Source organism: Pelodiscus sinensis, chromosome 8 (genome assembly GCF_052426305.1).
Source record: "Pelodiscus sinensis isolate ZL-2025 chromosome 8, ASM5242630v1, whole genome shotgun sequence".
Taxonomy (NCBI): domain Eukaryota; kingdom Metazoa; phylum Chordata; order Testudines; family Trionychidae; genus Pelodiscus; species Pelodiscus sinensis.
The window spans coordinates 44,786,900-44,811,090 of record NC_143059.1 but is presented as its reverse complement, the minus strand read 5'-3'; the positions used below and the strand labels follow the sequence as shown (position 1 = coordinate 44,811,090).

Sequence of the window (24,191 nt, the reverse complement as noted above, 5' to 3'; positions counted from 1 at the left end):
ATCTAGTCAGAAATTATTTCACTACCAGGACAACAAAGACCCTGGATGTGTCATGGAGTTTATCTTCAAATATACAATGTCCAAATCTGTACCTTTACTACAAGCCTTCAAAACCCCTTTGCATAGTTCTTTTAGTTAAGCCATTCAGTTTGTACCAGTCTTTCCCCTCAAATTTTGCTAACGTTTACCAACAATTTTATGTATTGAACTGAGCTGGGGTTTCAGTGCCTTTGACAACCTAAAGTACAGGCCTCTGCATAACAGGATGTTGACACTGGTTAATTGTGTAAGCTCTGTAATTGCCATTAGATTGTACTGAATAAGCAATTAAAGTAGAGAGGGACCCAAGACTCTCCTGATCTACTGATTTTGTCTGGAGTCATCCCTACTTGGAAAAATACTGATCTAGGGTCTTGTCAATTTCTTTCCAAACAAAGCTACTCACTGCAGCACTCATCTCCCAATTGTCATGTCTCAGGAAGCCAACAGACGGTTTAAAAAACATTTTGAAAGTAGCTAAATGACTTAACACTTTAAGAAAAGTTTTTAATTAGTGGTTTACGACAGAGATAGAGACCTTATGCTGCATTCCTTCATTTGTCAGATAAAGCCCTACTTCAAGGCTCCTTATCAACTAATTGGTCCAGGGTTTAGGAAGAATGCATCAATTGTCATTTATGACAAGCCAGAGTTAGAAAGGCTAATGTGAGATAAGCAGAGATGGAGCATTGTCAAAATACTATCCCATCACAGTCCCAGAAAAATACATCCCACATGCACACAGTATGGAGTAACCCACATGATCTCCATTAGGATTAATGGGAAGGAACGTGTGTGTGGGGTAAAAAGGTTATAGCTACTGTCAAGTGAGTATCAACTCTTAGAAGCTTTGCTTCCTCTGTTCATCTGTGGCCATCTGCAAAGCTGAAGGGAAAATGAGGCAAAAAGGCGTTCCTTTTGTATTTCCCAGTCCTGGCAACACTGTACTGTGCTCGTCTGCTGAGCCAGGTTAGAGTGCCCCTTTGGCCTGCTCTCATCTGCACCAGCACTCATCAACGCAAAGAGAATGTTCTGGCAACTAGAGATTGCTGAGGGATACCTCAGTCACTGCATCTATGGCAGCTCTATGCCAACTGAGAAACGTAGGTGATAACCGCTCAGAACTGGATCTGTTGCATTTATTGTCACTTTGTCCCAGTAGAACAATACAAAGCAGCTGAAGAATGGCCGTGAATCCAGACTCTATTTAAATACTGCAATTCTGCCCATCCCAAAAGTTCAAAAAACCCATGAAATGAGCCTCAAAAATCAAAAGATGTTTTTAAACAAATCTGAATCATGCTCTCAAACCTTCTGTTTTCTGAACTCCCCCCTGCCCACCCTGTCATATGTATGGGATAATGCAGTGCTGCCAACTCTCACAAATGTAGAATCAGAGAGTTGATTTTTGACCCCTTTTCCCAGCAGAAGTTCTTACAGCTGCCCCCAAAGAGTTTGGGGTCACATTGGGTGGCGTCCTGTACAAACACAGGTAAGGGAAAGGCCTAAAGAATTTACAGCCTAGTGCAAAGTGTAGGGGTGAGCTGGTGGTGTGGGAGCTGGCATGGGGGTTCACAATTTCATCTCACATAGGGAGTCATCCAGCTTCTATTACATTGGAACAAGGTCTAATCCCTGTTGAACTAAGCAGGATACAAATGGGTGAACTACAAATGAAAGGTTCTACAGCTCATTAAGCAACACCAGAAATCACCTACCCCTGTGAGCAGTAAAGTTACACATTCAAGAATGGGACTAATTTTCTGGAAGGAAAACTTTATGAAGTTCTGACCTTTTTTGGAGTTTACCCAAACAGAGTCTTCTACTTTCTGGAAACACAGGCAAAAATCTTCCACACAAAGCTTCCAGACTGAACAGAAACAAGGTATTCTTGTTCTAAAGAGTGTGTTCAGACATGGAGTTAATTAGAAGTAACTCCAGGTGTAGCTAAGCCTTTGTTAGTCTCAAATACATTCTGAATCTGCTACACACCATTCTTAAAGGGACAGCTCTCATTAACCAAAATAAAAACACCAGACATGCAACCTTAAAACAAGTTCTAGCATAACATCCAAATTCACTTCTAAATCCATCCCACCTATAGATGTCAACATCATAGCCCCAAGCTCAGCTACTTATGATATAGGAATAATTAATAAATGGAGAACATGCTATTTTCATCTGTGTAGGCCACGGCATGTATGGAAAAAACACCACACATAACCTGGGCTATGTAAGTATTAGAGAAACAGCAGTGAATACAGATAGAGCAGACTATGGCTCTTCTCTTGCCTTTAAAGATAACTAAAACATTGACCCAGTGTTGCTTGAATTCTTCAATCAATTGATTTTTGTACATGCTTCATTTGAATCATTGCTCTGAGGTGGAGTTGTGGATGAGGGGTTCAATATTCAGGTGGTCCCGGGAAGGAAGGACTAGCCTAGCCCTCTCTCACCACAGCAGCTTGGGGCCAGCTGAGAAGTGCCTCTCCATGGCCTCTGCAGCTGCAACGGGCACAGTTGGGCAGGGGTGAATGTCTTCCTACTGGGACAGGTCCAGGTTCATCAGCTCACTGTGCTCCCCAGCCAGAGAAAGGAATGTAGCAAACTATGTACTTTCCCCTCATTCCCTGGCAAAGGGGACCTGCCGGCAATGTTCCCATATTAATTGGGGGGAGGGGGTTCAGCCCCTGTATCCTTACTTAAGGGCACCTGGGGAGCAAGTGAGAGGCTTGAGGCTGGGGTAGTTCTGGATGGGCATATGCCCCCACCTAGCCCCTTTCACCTGCCTGGTGATTCTGTCCTTTTTCTGTGTGGTTTTATGAGAAGTCATCCCATTCCAGGCACAACCAAACCCCTACCTTCCTTTAAGTCAGTGATTCTCAAGCTTTTTGACCCATGGCCCATCCCATTCAGTGCAGACTTTTCTATAGACCACTAGCCAACTACCTATGATGACAAAATGGGTGCAGGAGGGGTGGGAGTGGGAGGTATGGTGAAGGAGCAGGTACGAGTAGGTGCAGTAATGGGATGCGGTAAGGACATGGGAGTGCACTTACCTTCCAGCTCCTTCACCCTCCACTGCTCCTGCTGGCCAGGATTCTGGAGAATGGAAGCAGCAGGAAAGCCTCGAGGTGAGATGCTTCCTGCACTGCTGATCCCCCAGCCGGGGGAATGGGTAGTGACAGTGTGCAAAGCTGGTTTCTCTCCCTGCAAGCTGGATCCGGTCCGTGAGGTTCAGGGCTCCCTTTGGCAGCCCTGGCGTTCCAACCTCACATGGAGGGGGCGCAGGGCTGGAGGGCCAGAGCAGGTTCACTGAGCCCTGAACCCACAGCCCACCTGCAAGACAATCGTGATCCGTAGACCATACTTTGAGAATCATTGCTTTACGTTATAAGAGGAAGCTGTATACCAGATTCAGGAATCTGGCTCTTACCACTTAGGAAAAGTTCTTGAGGAAACAGATAGACACATATACACAGACAGACAAACTCTCTCAAATATATGCTAGATAATGTGCTCCTCTTATCTGGGAGCACCTTATCTTATGATCCTTCCTATAGTTCTATCTCCTATCATCTGTTTTCTCTGCCTCGCTTTCACTCCATTTCTCTGAGCATCTGCTGCTCCACCTTTCCCTGCATCTGTTTTCTTTGTCCCTTTTTGCCCCATTTTTTTTCAGTTCACAGAAATGTTGGAGAGTGTGATGGACATAGGGATGGGGATGGGAAGAGAAGATTGGACTGGAAAGGAGATGTGATTTGGGATCACTGTCAGAGTTATTGATGGGGTTGGTTTGTGAAAGGACTGCCACTGGATGGGGAGAGTGCTTGTTCCTTGCACATTGTGTCTCAAGCATCACCAGACCATTACACAATCTGGAATATCTTCCCCCGCATTTTCCCTTGTGAGAATTGTCACATGAAAAAACAGGACTGGCTTCTCCAACCTGCACCTTTATGGGTAGGTACCCTGAGATCAGGGCTCTTCATTGGCTTTTACCCCAGGCAGCTTGATCTGCAGTAAAAGCATAACCACCTATACTCCAGAAAGTACAGACTTTTCTTGGTTGGCATCACCTGGGGATTACAAAGGACCTGGGGGTTACAGTGGATGAGAAGCTGGATATGAGTCAACTGTCCGACTGTGTGCCCTTGTAGCCAAGAAGGCTAATGGCATATTAGGCTGCATTAAGAGGAGCATTGCCAGCAGATCCAGAGATGTCATTATTCCACTTTATTCGGCTCTGGTGAGGCCACATCTGGAGTATTGTGTCCAGTTCTGGGCCCCCCACTACAGAAAGGATGTGGACACATTGGAGAGGGTCCAGTGGAGGGAAACCAAAATGATTAGGGGGCTGGAACATATGACCTATGAGGAGAGGCTGAGGGAGTTGGGTCTGTTTAGTCTGCAGAAGCGAAGAGTGAGGGGGGATTTGATAGCAGCCTTCAACTTCCTGAAGGGAGGTTCCAAAGAGGATGGAGAGAGGCTGTTCTCAGTAGTGACGGATGGCAGAACAAGGAGCAATGGTCTCAAGTTACAGTGGGAGAGGTCCAGGTTGGATATTAGGAAAAACTATTTCACTAGGAGTGTGGTGAAGCACTGGAATTGGTTACCTAGGGAAGTAGTGGAATCTCCATCCCTAGAGGTGTTTAAGTCTTGTCTTGACAAAGCCCAGGCTGGGTTGATTTAGTTGGGATTGTCCTGCCTAGAGCAGGGGGCTGGACTTGATGACCTTCTGAGGTCTCTTCCAGCTCTATGGTTCTATGATCACCTGATGGTGCTGTCACATGACACACTGACACTATGAGAGACCAATCAGCTGAACTCAAACCCATCATGATGCATAGACTTGGGAAAGCATTTGCAAGTATCTCCGAAGTGTTTGTTTTATCCTAGTGGGCACCATAGTTGGAGTGTATTAGTTCTGCCATGGAAGAAGACAAATGGTTTTGTGTATTGGAGATGGGCCTTTCTTACAAAGTTTGGGGGATGACTGAATCCATCCCAAAATGTAATGGTGCTTGGAAGCTGGGTTTTTGGTTGAATCTCTCTTTATTTTGTGTATTACAAAATAATTGAAAGAAGACTTTGAAATCTGCCCAGTACAGGCAGTCCCCGACTTACGTGGATCCGACTTACGTCGGATCCCTAGATACGAACGGGGTGAGGCAACTCCCGCACATGCGCAGCAGCATTCCCGGGCTTGCTCACCTGGGTCCTAGGATCCTCCTCCTCCTCGGGCCGGCTCCGACTGGGGTCCCGCAGAGCTGCCGGGCAGAGGAAAAGTGCCTCCCCATGCCCGCTGCCCTCCCCACCCCCCTGCCAGCAACAGGCTGCCCCCTCCCCTGAGCAACAGGCTGCCGAACAGACAAAAGCAGCCTCTCTGCCCCTCCTCCCCTCTATACATGCCGGGCTCCTGGAGCGCAGCAGCGTCCCCGGGGCTCGCTCACCTGGGTCCTAGAATCCACCTCCTCCTCCTCTTCGGCCGGCTCCAACTGGCCTCTGTCTGCAGCAGCTGGCCACAGGGACAGGGATCCCGCAGAGCTGCCGGGCAGAGGAAAAGTGCCTCCCCACGCCTGCTGCCCCCCCCCCCCGCGGCCTCGCATCCTGCACGCCTCCCCCCTCCCCCCTGCCAGCAACAGGCTGCCCCCTCCCCTGAGCAACAGGCTGCCGAACAGCAGACAAAAGCAGCCTCTCCGCCCCTCCTCCCCCTATACATGCTGGGCTCCCTGGGCAAACAAAGACTCCACCAAAACAAAGTAAGTGCTGGCCTCATTGTGTTAGCAAAAAAAGGACCCTCCTCCTAGAACCCTGGGTGGTGTGTGGAAATAAAGCTATTAGCTCAAAGCATGGTGCAGAGCTGTTTGGTATTTGATGAGTTACTCCTTTAGTCCTGAGTTTGTCACAGGGACAGAAATAGATGTGAAATCTTCTGAACAGGGGAACAGACAGCAAAACAAACATTAGAGGGGAGTTAACCTTTCCCTATGCTATCCAAAACTAAAAAAAATGTTTGGCTAGAGTTTCCCCTACAATATGTACCAGTTCCGACTTACATACAAATTCAACTTAAGAACAAAACTACAGTCCCTATCTTGTACGTAACCCGGGGACTGCCTGTACAGCATAAGAAAAATTCCAAGTGTCTTTGAGTTCCCGCAGGCTGGCTTGTCTGCAACTAGACATTTTAAGTGTGTGAGGACAGCTGGCAGACCTTTTTGGAGCTTATTATACAGCCTCATTTTCTTTTGGTTTCAGGCTGAACTCCATTCTCTGACTGCAGGGGGGGCCAACAATCCTGGGTCCTCTGGGAAGGTGGCTCCTAAAAGGGTTGGGGTTTCAGGGGGAAGGGGCAGGAGTGGGGGGCAACCAGCCCTCAGCAGCTCTCAGAGTGTGCCAAGCTGACTACCTCCATCCTGCTGCTAGGCCTGAGAGCCATCCAATAGTGGTGGCAATGGCAGCAGCAGGGAGCCCCCTGTCCCGTTCCCAGCTGTACTGCCTGCGGTCCCTCTGCCCCGCGAATTCCAGTGACTCCATGGGCTTTCTGGCCTGCTGTGAGCTCTTCTGCCCCTCCCCCTTTGCCCCGTGGATTCTGGTGCCCCTGCTGGCTTCCCAGCCTGGCCGGCTGCAGGCTCTGGTGCTCTGGGGGCTCTGCTACCTCACTGGCCCTACCAGCCAGCTTTGCTCCCAGCCTCTGGCAACCTCTGTGCTGGGGCTCTCTAGTTCAGCAATATCAGTAGTCCTGCTGGATCACAGAGATTCAACCCGTATAGTGTTCCCCTCCTGTATAGTGTTCCTCTGCATTTCAAATATGGGTGAAATGATTCCTAGCTATGTATAACCACTACCTGCTGGATGTTGTACTCTGTCCCCATTTAGTGGCACCAAGACCAGCTAGAAATTGATGAGCCTTCTATTGCTTTGGCTAAGAGACATGTATTTTTCAGGTCATGCAGTGGAGGCTCTTGCTTTAAGCTCTAGAGGTCCCAAATTTCATCCCAGCTGACAAGGACCGGTGTCTGTCAGTGTTACCTGTGTGCTTATAAAAAGCATCATATAAATATCATAGGGTATGTCTTCACTACAGCACTAATTCAAACTAAATTAATTCGAATTAGTTAATTCGAACTAAGCTAATTCGAACTAGTGCATCTTGACCTAAAAACTAGTTCGAATTAGCATTTTGCTAATTCAAACTAGCATGTCCACATTGAGTGGACCCTGAACCGGGGTTAAGGATGGCTGGAAGCAGTGCCGGCAGGGCATCAGATTAGGACTTAGAGCGTGGAGCTGCTGCCTCAGGCTAGCCGAGGGCTGTACTTAAAGGGACCCGACCCCCACCCCGGACAGACAGTTCTCAGGGGTTCCCCGCTCGCTTGTCTACCTTGATAAGGGACAGCAAAGCAGTCCTGGCTCGGAGTGCCCTGAGTGCCCACACTCGGCACATCACAGCACTCGGCCATCAGCCCAGCTGCACTTGCCACAGGCTGCCATCCGGGGAGGAGGGAGTCAATCGGGGGGCTGCAGGAGAGCTTCCACCCCGAGGAGCCCGCAGAGCCACCTCAGTCCTCCCCATCTGGGGCTTGTACCCCATTTCTCCCTCACCTCCTTCCACTTACCCTTCCCTAGCCCCCCTTTCTGATGTAAAAAATAAAGGATATGTGTTCAAAAATAGAAACTCTCTTTATTTAACAAAACTGCGGGTGGGGGGAGGATTAACCTCTGGGGAAACTAGGAAAAGGAGGTGGGAGAGGGGAAGAGAGAGGGTGGGAGAGGGGAGGGAGAAACCTGGGAGGAGGGGGAAGGAGGAAGCCAGGGGAAGAAGGAGGAGGGGAAATATAAAACTATGGTACGCCCACATCTTCAGTACCATGTACAGATGTGATCTTCTCACCTCCGAAAAGATATTTTGGCCTTGGAAAGGGTTCAGAAAAGGGCAACTAAAATGATTAGGGGTTTGGAACGGGTCCCATATGAGGAGAGGCTAAAGTGACTGGGACTTTTCAGTTTGGAAAAGAGGAGACTGAGGGGGGATATGATAGAGGTCTATAAAATCATGACTGGTGTGGAGAGAGTGCATAAAGAAAAGTTTTTCATTACTTCCCATAACAGAAGGACTAGAGGACACCAAATGAAATGAATGGGTAGCAAGCTTCAAACTAATAAGTGAAAGTTCTTCTTCACAAAGCAAATATTCAACCTGTGGAACTCCTTGCCACAGGAGGCTGTGAAGGCTAGAACTATAAGGGTACGTCTACACTACAGCGCTAATTCGAACTAAGCTAATTCGAACTAACGCGTCTAGAACTAAAAACTAGTTCGATTAGCGTTTTGCTAATTCGAACTAGCATATCCACATTAAGTGGACCCTGAACCAGGCTTAAGGATGGCCGGATGCAGTGCCGGCAGGGCATCACAGGAGGACTTAGAGCATGGAGATGCTTTCTCAGGCTAGCCGAGGGCTGCGCTTAAAGGGACCCGACCCCCACCCCGGACAGACAGATCTCAGGGATGCCCCGCTTGCAAACCAGTCCTGGCTTGGAGTGCCCGGAGTGCCCACACTGGGCACATCACAGCACTCGGCCATCAGACCGGCTGCACTTGCCGCAGGCTGCCATCTGGGGAGAGGGGGCAATTGGGGGGCTGCAGGAGAGCTTCCAGCCCCAGAAGCCCGCAGAGCCAGCCCAGTCCTCCCCATCGGGGGCTCGTGCCCCATTCCTCCCTCACCTCCTTCCACTTACCCCTCCCTAACCCCCTTCCTGATGTACAAAATAAAGATAACGTGTCTTCCAAAATGGAATCTGTCTTTATTGAACAAAACTGGGGGAGACTGGGAAAAGAATGTGGGAGAGGGGGAGAGAGAGGCTGGGAGAGGGGAGGGCAACTAAAATGATCAGGGGTTGGGAACAGGTCCCATATGAAGAGAGGCTGAAGAGACTGGGACTTTTCAGCTTAGAAAAGAGGAGACGGAGGGGGGACAGGATAGAGGTCTCTAAAAGCAGGAGTTGGGTGGAGAGGGTGCATACAGAAAAGTTCTTCATTAGTTCCCATAAAGAAGGACTAGAGGACACCAAAGGAAAGGAATGGGTAGCAGGCTTCAAACTAGTAACAGAAAGTTATTCTTCACAAAGCAAAGAGTCAACCTGTGGAACTCCTTGCTGCAGGAGGCTGTGAAGGCTAGAACTAGAACAGAGTTTAAAGGGACGTGAGATCAAGTCATGGAGGTTGGGTCCATGGAGTGCTATTAGCCAGGGGGTAGGAGTGGTGTCCCTGGCCAAGGTTTGTGGAAGGCTGGAGAGGGATGGCACGAGACAAATGGCTTGGTCACTGTCTTTGGTCCATCCCCTCCAGGGTCCCTAGGGTTGGCCGCTGTTGGCAGACAGGCTACTGGGCTAGATGGACCTTTGGTCTGACCCAGGACGGCCATTCTAAGCTCAGGGCTCAGGGTTGGGGGTCTCAGTGGACCCCCTTGATTTTCATGCACACCTGCTCCTGGGTGGCCAGGCTGGCAGCTCTCCTGCCTTAGACGGCCACTTTCCTGTGCCTAGTGCGTAGATCGTGGACGAGGTCCACGATGTCCGCACTAGCCCAGGCGGGTGCCCGCCTCTTGCGGTCCCGGGCAAGCTCCCGGGAGCTGCCAGCCTGGTCCCGGGAAGAGGGGGAGGGCTGGGGGGCATCGGGTGGCTGGCTTGAGCCGTGCCAGGTGCAGGGTCTGCTGGCTGGGTGCTGGCAGGCTTGCACCTGGCACAGGCACCGTAGCCGGCCCGTGGCCCTTTAAGGGATCCGGGGCCGGGAGGGGGGCAATAGAGTTTCCCTGGTGTTGGCCAGAGTGGCCACGAGGGAAACCTGGGGAGGGCTAGCCTCCCACTAGTTCGAATTAAGGAGCTACACACCCCTTAATTCGAACTAGCTAGTTCAAACTAGGCTTAATCCTCGTAAAATTAGGTTTTCCTAGTTCGAACTAAGCGCTCCGCTAGTTCGAATTAAGTTCGAACTAGCGGAGCGCTAGTGTAGCACCTATGAAAGTTAGTTCGAACTAACATCCGTTAGTTCGAACTAACTCTGTAGTGTAGACATACCCTAACAGAGTTTAAAGAGAAGTTAGATAAAGTCATGGAGGTTGGGTCCATGGAGTGGTATTAGACAGCGGGTAGAAATGGTGTCCCTGGCCTCTGTTTGTGGAAGGCTGGAGATGGATGGCACGAGACAAATGGCTTGGTCGTTGTCTTCAGTCCATCCCCTCCAGGGTACATAGTGTTGGCCGCTGTCGGCAGACAGGCTACTGGGCTAGATGGACTTTTGGTCTGACCCAGTACAGCCATTCTTATGTTTTTATGTTCTAAGCTCAGGGTCGGGGTCTCACTTGACCACCTTGATTTTCATGCAAACCTGCTCCTGGGTGGCCAGGCTGGCAGCTATTCTGCCCTAGACAGCCATTTTCCTGTGCCTAGTGTGGAGGTCATGGACGTTGGAGGCTTCCCTCCAAACCTGGATGAGGTCCACGATGTCCGCACTAGACCAGGCTGGCACCCGCCTCTTGCAGCCCTGGGCAGGCTCCTGGGAGCTGCCAGCCTGGTCCCGGGAAGAGACGGAGGGTTGGGTGGCAGCGGATGGCTGGCTTGTGCCGTGCCAGGTGCAGGGTCTGCTGGCTGGGTGCTGGCAGGCTTGCACCTTGCACGGGCACCGTAGCCAGACCGTGCCCCTTTAAGGGCTCCGGGGCCGGGAGGGAGGCATACGAGTTTCCAGAGTGGCCACCAGGGAAAGCTGGGGAGGGCTAGCCTCCCACTAGTTCGAATTAAGTGGCTACACAGCCCTTAATTCGAACTACTTAATTCGAACTAGGCGTTAGTCCTCGTAGAATGAGGCTTACCTAGTTTGAATTAAGCGCTCCGCTAGTTCGAATTAAGTTCGAACTAGCAGTTTGCCTGTGTAGCGCCTATCAAAGTTAATTCGAACTAACGGCTGTTAGTTCGATTTAACTTTGTAGTGTAGACAGACCCATAGGCTCTTCAGGACAAGGTCTGTCTTTTTGTTCTGTGTTGTACAGTGCTTAGCACTAGTCCATGGTTAGGGATCCTACACACTATTATTAATAATGTTGGATATAATATGTAACCCCCAAGGAGATTGCTTGGATTCCCGGGGCTTTGTCTGCTGGCAGCTCAGGGAGAGGCTCTGAGTTTGCCTTGGCTCCCCCTCCCTACCAGGGCCAGAGTCTGCCCCGCAACCCACAGGGAGTGAGATGCCCCCCCAGGGGGAAGGAGAGACCATTGTTGAGGGGAGTCTGGAGCCAGCCAGGAAAAGGGGAGGACTGAGTGTGTGGGAGCTAGTAAGCCCCAGGCCTGCATGCAGGGTTCCCCCTGAGAGCTAGCCTCTAGGGACGTGAAGGCAGGATCCCTCAGCTGGGTTTATGTCTCCACTGTTGATTCCCAGTTGTAGAGTTTGCTGGGAGGCTTCCCCAGCCAGGCGGAGTTGGCTCTCCAGCTCCCTGGGTGAGAGAGTCACTGCATGGTCAGCTGGGCTCTAGCAGTAAGTTCAGGGCTGCTGCCTGCTGTGTGGGTCTGGAGGCTGGCCTGGGAGGCTATAGTTTTGAATTTTGGTGCAGTTGTGTGGTCTGCATCTTGAGCCCTGCACCCCTTCGCAGTGAGGGGAAATTCTGGGACCGAAGCAGCCTGGTTCCTGCTTGAAGAGGATCCCTGTGAGAAGAGAGCAGCCCTTTGCAGAGACTGAGTCATCTCTCAACCTGAGGTCATTCATGGAGTGTGTGAGTGCACCAATTTTTAGTTAGTAAGTCAGGGAATTTGTTACCTGCAGCCTATTAAACTGTGGAGGGATTTGCTGCCTTCTCCCATTTGTGAGTCCTTTGGGCTGTACTGGACCTAGTCAGCCCCACTGCTAAACCACTGCAGAGAAGGATTGTGTGGTCAACAGTCATCAAGGGCCCCAACAAAGTACGCGTACCAACGGGACACTAACTTCACAGTTGCAGGGCACCAGTGACCCTAAAAATAATGTTTTACCCTGTTCTGTTATAATTGTCTCCTGTTTAATATAATTGTGTTTATTATAGTGTATGTGTTTGTGTTATTTTCTGGGAGTCTCCAACTATCTGGCGAATACGTGGGGATTATCCTGGGCTAGAATTTTCCTCCCAAGCTGCCCTGGTGACCCTGCTAGGAAGGAATGAGGGGGGTGGAGGCACCACCCAGTACATCAATCAGAAAGGATAAAATTGAGTAGGTGGCGGGATCCAGAAGAACCCAGACCTATCCATCCGAACCTGAAAGGAGATTGGCTCTAAAAGAAGGTAACCAGGTGGAGAGGGGGCGCTACAAATACTATTATTTAAGATGTATCATCATTACCATTAAGTACTCTTAATTGTTATAGTTTAAATTCATCTCACTCATTGGCTCTATACTTGATTGCAAACTGCCATAATTTCAAACACGTCTTAGCACAGAATGTCTCTTTTCCTCCTGACAATGGTTTCCAAACTTACTGTAGGACTAAATAATTTGGAGTCTTATACAAAATCAGAATGCCAAAGCCAGTTTTTACAGGGAAATCCATTATTATAATCAAGCAGTCAGTTTCAGGATGTAATGCAAAAAAAGGGATAACAGCAGTAAACCAGACTCTTTTCATATTCAATTTTTTAATTCAAAGAACAAAATCATCCATGCTAAGTCAAGAGGAACTGCAATTAATGCAGGTGGAAAAACATATGCTGCAAAACTTAAAGCAATTCCTGCTTGGAGTTAGATGCCTTGGTGCTTTTAAAAATGCTATTAGGTGCTATCTGTACCTTCTGGAGCATGAATACCTATAAAACTCTACCCCTAAATGCCAAAATAACAGTGGAAACTGTGGGGCAGTAGCAGTTCAGCTGAATCTACTTTGTCATGTGTCATCACTTCCCTTTCCTCAGGCTGCCCAACATGAGACTCGGTAAGCAAAGATATTGGAACCTAATAAAGTAGAAGTTCTTTCATTTATTATTAACTAGGCTCCAGGGTTTCTAATGCCACTCAGAGTTAGCACACTTCCCATTTAATTATTTAACAACACACAAGTTTACTATGATACTCAAGTAAAAGCAATAAAGAGTTCAGAAAATACATGTATAATGTAACCCATTAATTCTCTTTTTATTCCTACTTGCTCAGACTCTACATTGCTGAACCTTAGTAGAGGCCCACCTTAAATGTATGCCCCAAATTAAAAAACACAGTAAGAGAACGAAAAAAAGTGCCACCATGGCTTAACCACCAAAAAGCTTTGGCAAGATCCCTCACATTTGTATTATCAGTATCCCTCACCAAAAGCTCTTTAGTTAAGTTAGTTGTCATGGGATAAGAAGGAAGGTCCTCTCATGGACTGATAACTGGTTAAAAGACAAGAAACAAAGGGTAGGAAAAATGGTAAATTTTCAGAATATAGACTAGCAACTAGTAGTGTCCCCCAAGGGTCTGTTCTGGGACCAATCCTATTCATCCTATTTCTAAACGATCTGGAGAAAGGGGTAAACAGTGAGGTGGCAACATTTGTAGATGATACTAAACTGCTCAAGACCGTTAAGACCAAAGCAGACTGTGAAGAGCTTCAAAAACATCTCACAAAACTAAGTGATTGGGAAAACTATACATACAAAATGATGGGAACTAATTTAGCTATAATTAATCAAGAGAGAGATCTTGGAGTCCTTGTAGATAGTTCTCTGAAAACATCCACTCAATGTGTAGTAGCAGTCAAAAAAGCAAACAGAATGTTAGGAATCTTTAAAAAAGGGATAGAGAATAAAGATACAGAACATCTTATTGTTGCTATATAAAACCATGGTACATCCACATCTTGAATACTGCATACAGATATGGTTGCCTCATCTGAAAAAAAGATATATTGGAATTGAAAAAGGTTCAGGAAAGGGCAACAAAAATGATTAGGGATTTGTAACGGGTCCCATATGAAGAGAGATTAAAAGACTGGGACTTTCATCTTAGAACAGAGGAGACTAAGGGGGGATATGATAGAGGTCTATAAAATCAACTGGTGGAGAAAATGATTAAGGAAAAAGTATTTACTTGTTCTCATAATATAAGAACTAGGAGTCACCAAATGAAGTAAATAGGTAGCAGGTTTAAAACAAACAAAAGGAAGTTTTTCTTCATGCAGTACATAGTCAACCTGTGGACTTGACTGACTATGGTTTTAAAGTCTGTCTTTGATTACAAAGTACAGATTGCACCTCTAAAATCCAGGACTCTGCAATTTGTGTACCTTTTTCTGATTGTTTTTTTCGGAAGAGGCTTTTCTGAAATTTGGCCCGTCTACACTGAGCCAAATTTTGGAAAAACCTCCTCTTTCGGAAGAACCCTTCTTCCTCATGAAACAAGGAAGACAGGGCTTCCGAAAGAGCAGTGTCTGCTCTTCTGCAAAAAACTTCATAGTCTAGACATAGTTTGACTCCGTCTGAGTCTGTGTTTTGGTCCAGGCAGTGCTCCTGGTTGCTGGTCCCAATGCCTCTGGCCCAGGTGTGGCTATGCTCCCCACTGTGCTGGTCCCACTGCTGCTGGGGCTGTGCTCCATGGTGGGGCTGTGTTCCCTGCTACATCAACGCCGGCTACTTATGGGGCTGTGGTCCCCACCACCAGACCAGCCCTGAACTGGGTCAGCCAGGCTCACTGGACCAGCAATATCTGTGGTCCTTCCAGACCACAGATGTTGCTAGGCCAGAAGGTCCTGGATTTTAGAGGTACAACCTGTATTTTGTAATCAAAGACAGTTTTAAAACCTCAAAACTTTTAATAATGATAATATTTGTAATTCACATTAGCACTGAGTAAATATGACATGTTAAGATCTAGTAACTGCAACTTTACAGTTTGTCTTTTAGAAACAGCTTGTTTTCTTACTCGATTTACTGATCTGTGTCCTTGTTTCTTACTATTAACTAATATATGCTGGCTAGCATTCATATATATCAGCGGTCCCCAACCTTTTGGGGCTGCCGGGTGCCCGGGGGTGGGGCTTCCCATATGCCGTGCGCCGGGGCCGGAACAGCCCATGCGCCGCATGCCTGTGGGCAGGGCCACCACTGCCCATGTGCTGCATGCCCAGGGCCAGCGCTGCTCCCATGCTTCGTGCCCAAGGCCGGTGCCACCCCTGTGCCGCGTGCCCAAGGGCCGGCACAGCCCTTGCACTGTGCACTCGGGGGCAGGGCCACCCAAACGCTGCACGCCCGGGGCCGGCACTGTCCATGTGCTGTGCGCCCGGGGGCGGCACTACTCCTGTGCCGCACGCCCGCAGCCGGGGCCGCCCCTGTGACGCATGCCCGGGGCTGGCACAGCCCTTGCACCGTGCACTCGGGAGCAGGGCCACCTAAACATGGCGCACCTGAGGGCGGGGCTGCCCTTGTCCTGCACACCCGGGGCCGACGCTGCCCATACGCCATAACCCAGGGGGCCAGCACCGCCCATGCGCTGTGCGCTCGGGGGCGGGGCCGGCACCGTTCACTCTGTGGGTGAACAGAAATGGCCCGGCAGGCGTCATGGCGCCCACGGGCACTACATTGGGGACCACTGATATATATTATACTGATAATACTACCCACAATATATAGCCCAGGCATTTAAATTTACACAGTATTAAGCTTTAGTATAGCAATTATTTAACCCAAATTGGCCTGTGTCTTTGTTATAATCCTGTACACTTATGGTAAGTATCCCATAACAACTTGCATGCGCTGAAGCAAGCCTTGGCTTGAATAGATAGGAAAACAGTGTCAGGACCGATGGCAACAGGAAAGGAGTTACCCACACAAACCTATGAAGTGTCTTCATGCCTCTTGATGCCTTGAATGTGAGAGTTCAGAACAAAGATAAGGATACATCATGACCTGGAATTCAGGAACAAAAGATAAAGGGGCACCCCCATAATACCAAAACAAAAACGGTAAAAAGCTGATCAATTGAATGCAGTTGCAGCTGACATTCCTAGTAGCTTTTGCTGGCAAACGGTAGGGTATAAAATGATGGCTTTAGGGATGTAACTTCAGGGAGCACACCTGCTACATAAGAAGAACGTAACATCACTGTGTGGGATTGCTCTCCTGAGACTGCTGTCAGAGAGATCCTTTTCCCTCTACCATATTCATAAACCTGACTGACACTGGTTATTTGGTCTGTTTAGTGTAATTCATAACAAAATAACAAATCTAGGTGGGGTCAAGCCATTTGCTCTACAATACATCAATATTATTTTCTACCAAATTTTCTGGAATCTTATATGTTTTTCTTCAAAGGTGTCAGATACTCAAGGCCGACTGGGGACAACAAGGAAACCGGAAAGACAAGTCACTCGCATGGTTATTATTATGATCCTTGCATTTCTAATTTGCTGGTCTCCATATGCAGCCTTTTCCATTCTTGTCACTGCATGTCCTTCCATTGAGCTGGATCCTCGTCTGGCCGCAATCCCAGCTTTCTTTTCCAAAACAGCTACAGTTTATAATCCGATTATTTATGTCTTTATGAACAAGCAGGTAACGTACACCTTTAATACTCATATTTTTGTTGTGTATTTGACTCACTCCTGAATGAATAGAATTGTTACAATAATTAACATCTATTTATATATTAATTAAAAAATACTGCTCCATTTATATGACACATAATCCAGAATTAAAATAACCCAAATACTTATACCCATAATACTTATATTATGTATTGTAGACTCAAATTGTACATCAGGGTTCATGAGCTGGCTGGGCTAAGCATGGCTGCATGATAGATGTTAAATATTAATTAATATTAATACTTTTAGCAGTAGTTCTAGAAGTTAGCACTGAAAAATACCTTACTGAATTATTGTAGTTCCTTAATGTGAATTCAGTTTGCAAGATTCTCCTGTTCAACTTTTGTCGTTTTGTGGGCATTGCAATATTGGTAGATGTTGTGAAGTGTATACATGGAGAGGCAATGTTGGGGTGTTTTTCAGAATTTGTGAGGGGGGAAAATGAGTGTGGCGGTATGTGAGGGGGTATATGAGATAGCATTTTGCGGGAATTGGGGGTGTGATTGGTTCCATGGGAAGTATCAGAAGTTGAAGAAAGGCTGACAAGAGGAAGAAATCTGACTGGCAGGTGCTTAATGCTGATAATGGATACAGTAATAAGAAACTCAGTGGAATGGAATAGTATATGGGACGAATAGCAGGCGGTTATGGTACTAAAATCAGAATGCAGTGTGTATTATTACAATAAAGTAAAAAAGACAGTACTTGAAATAGGAAGTTGTATTAAGCTGAGAGAATGAAAGAGAAGCCGATGCATTTACTGGTACTTACAACTGTTGGAGAGAAAGGAGCAACCACTCTCTTCATACGCTATTGACTGCATACACTAGGCTTCTAGAGTGGACAGGAATATGATGATGTCACCATGCTTTTATATGTGAACAGAAATGTCAGGATATATAAACAATCCTTCTCAATCTTCCTAGGAATTAGCTCATAGAAACAAGTTGTGAAACTGGTGAAATTACAAATCTGATTGGATAATCAATTCCATGTTGATCTTTGTAAGGGGATATTAGCAGCATCACAGAGGGTTAAATGATTTTTTTAAAATATAATTTTCTAGTTGACTTTATCCCTTCAAACATCATTGTTTCTTGGCATGACAACAATTATTTGTTTCCACTACAAATTTAAACATTTCAGGGTTATGACAGCTATTTCCATACATTTCCTATCCTGAAATGTTGATTCATGCGAAGGTTTTCAAATGTTTTCTGACAAAATACAAGCTGCCTCACAGAAATGTTTTAAATTTCCTGATAACTTTAAAAAAAAGCTAATCTTCTTTATTTTATCATTCTAGTTCAGAAGGTGTCTCATTCAGCTGTTCAGATGCAGTGATCAAGAGACTGTAGAGTCCAATATGAACCCAACTTTGGATAGAGTGGTGCTTACCCAAGACAAAGGCGGTGGTGAAGTGTCCACAATCGCAGCACATATCATGCTTTCAAACAGGAGAAACGAGGAAGAACAGAGAAGCTGCCGTTCTTTTGCTCAGTTGTCAGTTTCAGAAAACAAAGTCTGTCCGATATAAGCAGAACTGGTTTCAAGATATGAAATGCAACACTATAGAATGTTCCCTTGTTATCAGCTGTTCATGCAAAGACTGTTGGGACCCACAGCCTAGCAGAAATGTACCTCTGGGGTTGCTGAGTGACAGAAAAACCAAAGGCCACAAAACTTGGCATCTGTAGAGTGTTCCATGTATTCAGAGGGTGAGGAATCAGCATTCTAAGTCACAGCAGAATATCCCTTTCTGATTCTATCCCTTTCTCAGTACATCCACCCTCCTTGCTCCTGGGAATGACTTCAGAAGACTCCAGTGAACATATTCTGGGATTTGACATGCTAATGGGGATGCAAGTTCTCATTCAACTGATTAAATATCGTGAACTGGAAAAAACCCAGAGGCTCTCATAGCTCAAAATTAATAACGATAAATAAATAATACTTAGCACTCAGTTAACTTGAACTCAACCAGGTAGAAGTAGGGAGGGATTATGAGGTCTATGAGGTCTGATGACTTTAAAAACCAAAAAGAATGCAGAGTATTCTCTTGCCCCATGTTGATTTATGATCTGTGGTAGGGTTCCTTTCCCAAATCACCACACTATGGCAATCAAGAGATGTTTCTAGGGTCCCAGACCTAGTTTCATTAATACAAACCCAGTCAAGAAAACTTCCAAGAGCCCTTCATGTCCCTTCTTTCCTCCCTATCCTTGCCACACAAGAAAATCCTAGAGCTCCTTGAAGTGGATTTATAGCAGCTGACAATGATGGTAGTGGGAATAGAGAATAAAGCTAGGATGTTGTGCAGCATGGAAAGAGTCACACTCCAATGCTGTGCAAGTGACATTTCTGGGTAGGAGAAGATCTGTAACTGCCTGACCTTCCCCTATAGAAATCTGCCTGATGTAGAACTAGGGCTGTGTCCAGACTCAGGGTTTTTTTCGAAAAAAGTAGCCTTTTTTCGAAAAAACTTCCCCTGCGTCCAGACTCAAGCCGCGTTCTTTCGAAATTAATTCGAAAGAACGCGGCTTTTCTTTCAATGGCAGTAAACCTCATTTCACAAGGAAGAACGCCTTCTTTCGAAAGTTCCTCTTTCGAAAGAAGGCGTTCTTCAATGTAAATAGGGCTTCTTCAAAAGAGAGCATCCAGACTCACTGGATGCTTTCTTTCGAAAAAGCAAGCCGCTTTTTCGAAATTTCTCCGTGCAGTCTAGACGCTCTCTTTCGAAAGAGGCTCTTTCGAAAGATGCTTTCGAAAGAGCCTCTTTCGAAAGAAGCCTGCAGTCTAGACATAGCCTAGGATCCATTACCATGCAGAGATCACATAGCTCAAGAGACTGTTTCTATTTAATGCTCTTTGGGTTTCTTAGTAAATGTCATTTGTAAAAGTCAGCTCCTGGAGGAGATTCTGGTTAAAAAGCTCAGCTCCAACACCACTTTAGAGAGGCTCTTTGTGTCTCTATGCCCAAAATGAGTTCTTCCTCTTATTTCACATGAGTCATGATGTGTCTCTCAATGCAGCACGGTGTAGATGGTGCTTGGTCCTGCCATGAGTGCAGGAGGTTGGACTTGATGATCTCTTGAGGTTCCTTCCAGTCCTATGATTAATACTGGTGGCAATCAGCTGAGAGTTGCACCATCTTTACTAATCAGCCTCTGATCAGCTGCTAAGTCTACATCTCCTCTGACTTTGGATTCCACATCTTTTTACATCAGCATTGTGCTCGTGGGCCAAGCACTTCAAACTATTACCTTATCCAAGCTTGGATGTCAGGAGCATGGAGTTCAATGTAAATACAATTTCCATAAACAATGCAAACAAAACTTGTCAGCTTTGATTCATTATGCATGTTGAATACTTTACATTATTTACCAATAATGCAGCAATAAAATCTGCTTCTCCTGAATGGTATACACTATCACCCCCTCCGATCAGGCTAGCATTTGAATGCAATATGTAATTTCATGTTTATGTACTCTTTGGTGTACATCAAATGAAATATGACTAAGGATCAGGCACAGCAGATTTGAAATCCTATAGTTGTGTTTTCATAACTGTGTGGAACTGAAAGGATGTCAAATCAAGAGACAGTGGTTGGCAGAATCCATAGCAGTAAGGTGTTGTTAGGCAATATGTCCTTGAAGTGGAACACCATTTTTTCTTGACCCCAAGCATTTGTAAAACACCAATAAAATATAGTAATCATGTCTATACTGAAACACTGCAGCCACATTAGCCTTATTCTGTACTAACCATAGCAATGCCAAAGTGATAACAAAACTAGTTACCAAAACCCAGAGTTTTCATTTCAATGTTGTTTTACTTCAGAGCAAAATAAGAATAAAATTCCTTTAATGTAAATATTTCAGTATTGTTTCTAGAAGCTTTTTCCTCTCCTTTTTTCTGTACAATAACAGAACACAGAATGACAGAACCCTGAAAAGTGAATGGATGTGTGACCCACATCAACATGGCTGGCATGTTAGGAATTGAATTGGGGTCTTCCAGAGACAAAAGCACGAGTATCTTTAGCTTGAGCTAAAGTGCCAGCTTCTTTAAGGGTATGTCTACACTACCGCCGTTTTTGAGAAAAAACTTGAGTTACATCCACATTGCAATTGTGTTCTTTCAAAAGAAAGAAAATCGAAAGAACAGAGGGGTTTTTCAGACATTGGTAATCCTCATTCTACAAGGAAGAAGCCTTTTTGTGAAAGAGCTCTTTTTGAAAAAGGCGAGTGTGGACAGGGACAAGGGAGTTCTTTCGAAGGAAGAGGAAAGAGGAAAAAGCACAGGTGCCCTGGTGGCCACTCTGACCATAGTAATCACAGGTCACATGCAAGTTAACGTCCATTCAGTGTGGATGCTATCTTTCGAAAAAGCAGATCACTTTTTCAATGCACTTTTGCAGTGTGGATGCTCTCTTTCGGAAGAACTCTTCTGGAAAAGTTTCTTCCGAAAGAAGCCTACAGTCTAGACATAGCCTAACAGAACTCTATCTTTGGCAAATCAGGGACTTAACTCAAAAACTTATTTACTCAAAGTTCATCTCATAGTTCTAGACAAGACTCCAATTATGTGATGATCATGGTACCAGGGACTGAACCACAGAACTGAAAGGTTGACTTGCCACAGCTTGAATGAGAATCAAGGGGAGGGGACCCTTGAGGAGGGGGTGGGGACCCTTGAGGGAGGGAGCCCTGGGGGCGACAACACATACGCTAACCGGCAGGTACAAATGCATTGATTTTTCTTTTAGTTTGAACATCAACATTTTTATAGAATAAGTTTACCACCCCCAAAAGCTGCTGACTTGTATTCTACAGTGACTCCACCAAGCCAGTGTGTGTTAGCTCAGAAAGAAATACATAGCCAAAAGGCAGGCAATGCCTTATCATCTCTTACTGATCCGTCACTCTTTTCACCACCTTTTTCTTCTCTGAAACATCATGTTACTGGATTCACAATGTATACTCTCAGAATACTGGTTCCACAGAACCAATGCGATATGGTGGGTACCCTGTAGTGGTGACTATAACACAGACTCAATTCTATGGATTTTGCTGGACAACTATAGAAGCTTCTTATTTATTTTAACCTTGATGCTTTTTTTCTGAAGCGGGAAGGGGGTTAAAACTGGCATGGTTCCTGGGCCAAATTCTGCCCTGGTTGACTCTTTTGCAACCTTCAGGGATGATGAATGGATGTCTGAAGGTAGAATTAGTTATATTTCTGTGAGTTTTATTTGATAATTTAATCAGGAACTCCTTAAAACCCACACCCAAGATCATCTCACCTGAGGAAGTGGGTTCTGCCCACAAATGCTAACTATACTACAGGTTGAACCTCTAAAATCTGGGATTCTCTGGTCTGGCAACATCCGTGGTTGGGCAGGACCATGGATATTGCTAGGCCAGACAGCCCTGGCTGCCCAGTTTCAGAATGCAGCCGAACTGAGCTGCTAATGCAGAACGCATCCCCAGTGGGGCTGTCACAGTGGGGAGCGCAGGCCTGGCCAAGGCTGGCAGCAAGGAGCACAGCCTCAGCTGGAGCAGCGGCCAGGAATGCAGCCCTATTGAAGCTAGTGAGGTGTGAAGCGCAGCTCCAGCTGGGGCTGGTGCAATGCGAAACCCAGCCTCGGTCAGGACTGGCAAAGATCCTGTGATGATTGGCTCATTATGCATGGAGAAGGAAAATGAATATCTCTTTTGGCAGCACTGTGCAATGTTGAGATAAACTTAAAAAAATTATCTTGCAGCACCTTAGAGACTAATAAAAATGTAGATGGTATCATGAGCTTTCGTAGGCACAAGCCACTTCTTCAGATGAATGAGTTAAGTACTCCAAGTACCCAGTGCTTGGTTTTTTAGGTCATTGGGTGTGGAATCTAGCAGGCAATCCAGTTAGGGTCTTTGTTTAAACCTCTATTGCAGGTGTGAAACTTGTAAATTAAATCAAATTCTGCAGCTTCTCTCTCCAGCTGGTTTTTGACATTGCCTTGTAATAATATTGAGTGCCCAGGCAAATTAAAATGTTCCCCAACAGTTTTCTGTGTGTTACTATTTCAAATATCTGATTTGTGTCCAGTAAGCCTTTGTCCTAGAGACTGTCCAGTTTGGCCAATATATATAAAAGAGGGGCATTGCTGGCACTTGATGGCATAGATCACATTGGTGGATGTGCAGTTATATGTGCCTCTGATGTGGTGGCTTATATGGTTAGGTCCTGTGATTATGTTGTTTGTATAGATGTGTGGACAGAGTTGGCACCGGAGTTGATTGCAGAGGTGGGTTCTTGGATGAGTATGATGGAGATGTGCTGCATGGTTGCTCGAAAAAATTTGTTTGAGGTTAGGGGATTGTCTGTAGGCTAGGATTGGCCTGTCCCCCAAGGCCTGTGAGAATGAGGGGTCATTTTCCAGGATAGGTTGTAGATTGTTAATGTTGTGCTGGAGGGGTTTAAGTGGGGGCTGTAGCTGATGAACTGTGGTGTTCTGTTATTTCCTTTGTTGGGCCTGTCTTGAAGAAGCTGATGCCTGGCTACTCATCTGGCTCTGTCAATCTGTTGTTTCACTATAATCTGATTATTAAGTAACTTTTCATGTAATTGAATTTATATTTTATTTCAGAAGTTGTCATTAGAAGATATAAAGCTTTGCTAAAACTATTTTACAGCTTTAACCATGATTTGGAAAATTAGCATCCTAAAGCAACAACCTCCCTCTGTTTTTGGATCATTTATTACATTTTAATGATGCAGCCTAGAGAAACTAACTGACCTTCTTGTAAATCTTCCATGACATCAGAGGATAATTGCTTTGTGTTTCTCCTTAAAGAATGTGTCAGCAGTAATCTTTCACTTTACTTGTTTATAATAGAAATAGTATTTCTGTTTTGTAGAATGCACTACATAAATTTTCCTTCTCATGACACTTACTCTTCACTCCAAATTCTGCCAGCATTCTCTTTTGAAATTTCAATTTTTAATGCCTTATGTACCAAAGTAATGAAAATCTGTTCCTGACTGAAAACTGGCAAGTTTCTTTAGAAATTAGTTATTTCAGTAAATCTAAAAAAAGGCCTTTAATTTTAATGTATAAATTAAAAATTAGCAGGTACAGGTTGAATCTCTCTAGTCCGGCACCCTGAGGACCTAACTGGTGCCAAACCAGAGAATTTGCCGAAGCATGGGAAGTCAATATTGTTTAGCAGAATGACCATCACTTCCGCTGCCTACTAGGCTCTTAGAAGACACTTGGGGTACATCTAGACTACAGGTCTCTGTCCACAAAGAGCATCTAGACTACAGCCAGTTCTGTCGACAAAGCAAGCCACTTTGTCGACATGAGAGTGTAGACGCAAAGGACAGTGTAGATGCAATAACACCCTCTGTCGACAGAACTCTGTCGACAAAAGGCATTATTTCTTGTAGAATGAGGTTTACTGTCGTCAACAAAACTGTGGCGTTCTGTTGACGTTCTGTCAACAGAACTCAGCAGTAGTCTAGACATACGTATAGTTTTGACGACAAAAGTCCACTTTTGTCGAAAAAACACTGTAGTCTGG

The 24,191-nt window shown here is 45.8% G+C and overlaps 1 protein-coding gene across 1 annotated transcript in view; it reads left to right on the top strand.

The window, feature by feature from the left end:
• The window catches only part of LOC102446969 (opsin-VA-like), a 37,986-nt gene extending 19,481 nt beyond the window's left edge, over window positions 1-18,505 (top strand). The window contains exons 4-5 of the mRNA XM_006136623.5: window positions 16,346-16,585; window positions 17,924-18,505. Of these exons, the coding sequence (XP_006136685.2) occupies window positions 16,346-16,585; window positions 17,924-18,154 (471 nt within the window). The 3' untranslated portion in view covers window positions 18,155-18,505. The remainder of the gene's footprint in view (window positions 1-16,345; window positions 16,586-17,923) is intronic.
• Window positions 18,506-24,191: the final 5,686 nt, after the last annotated feature.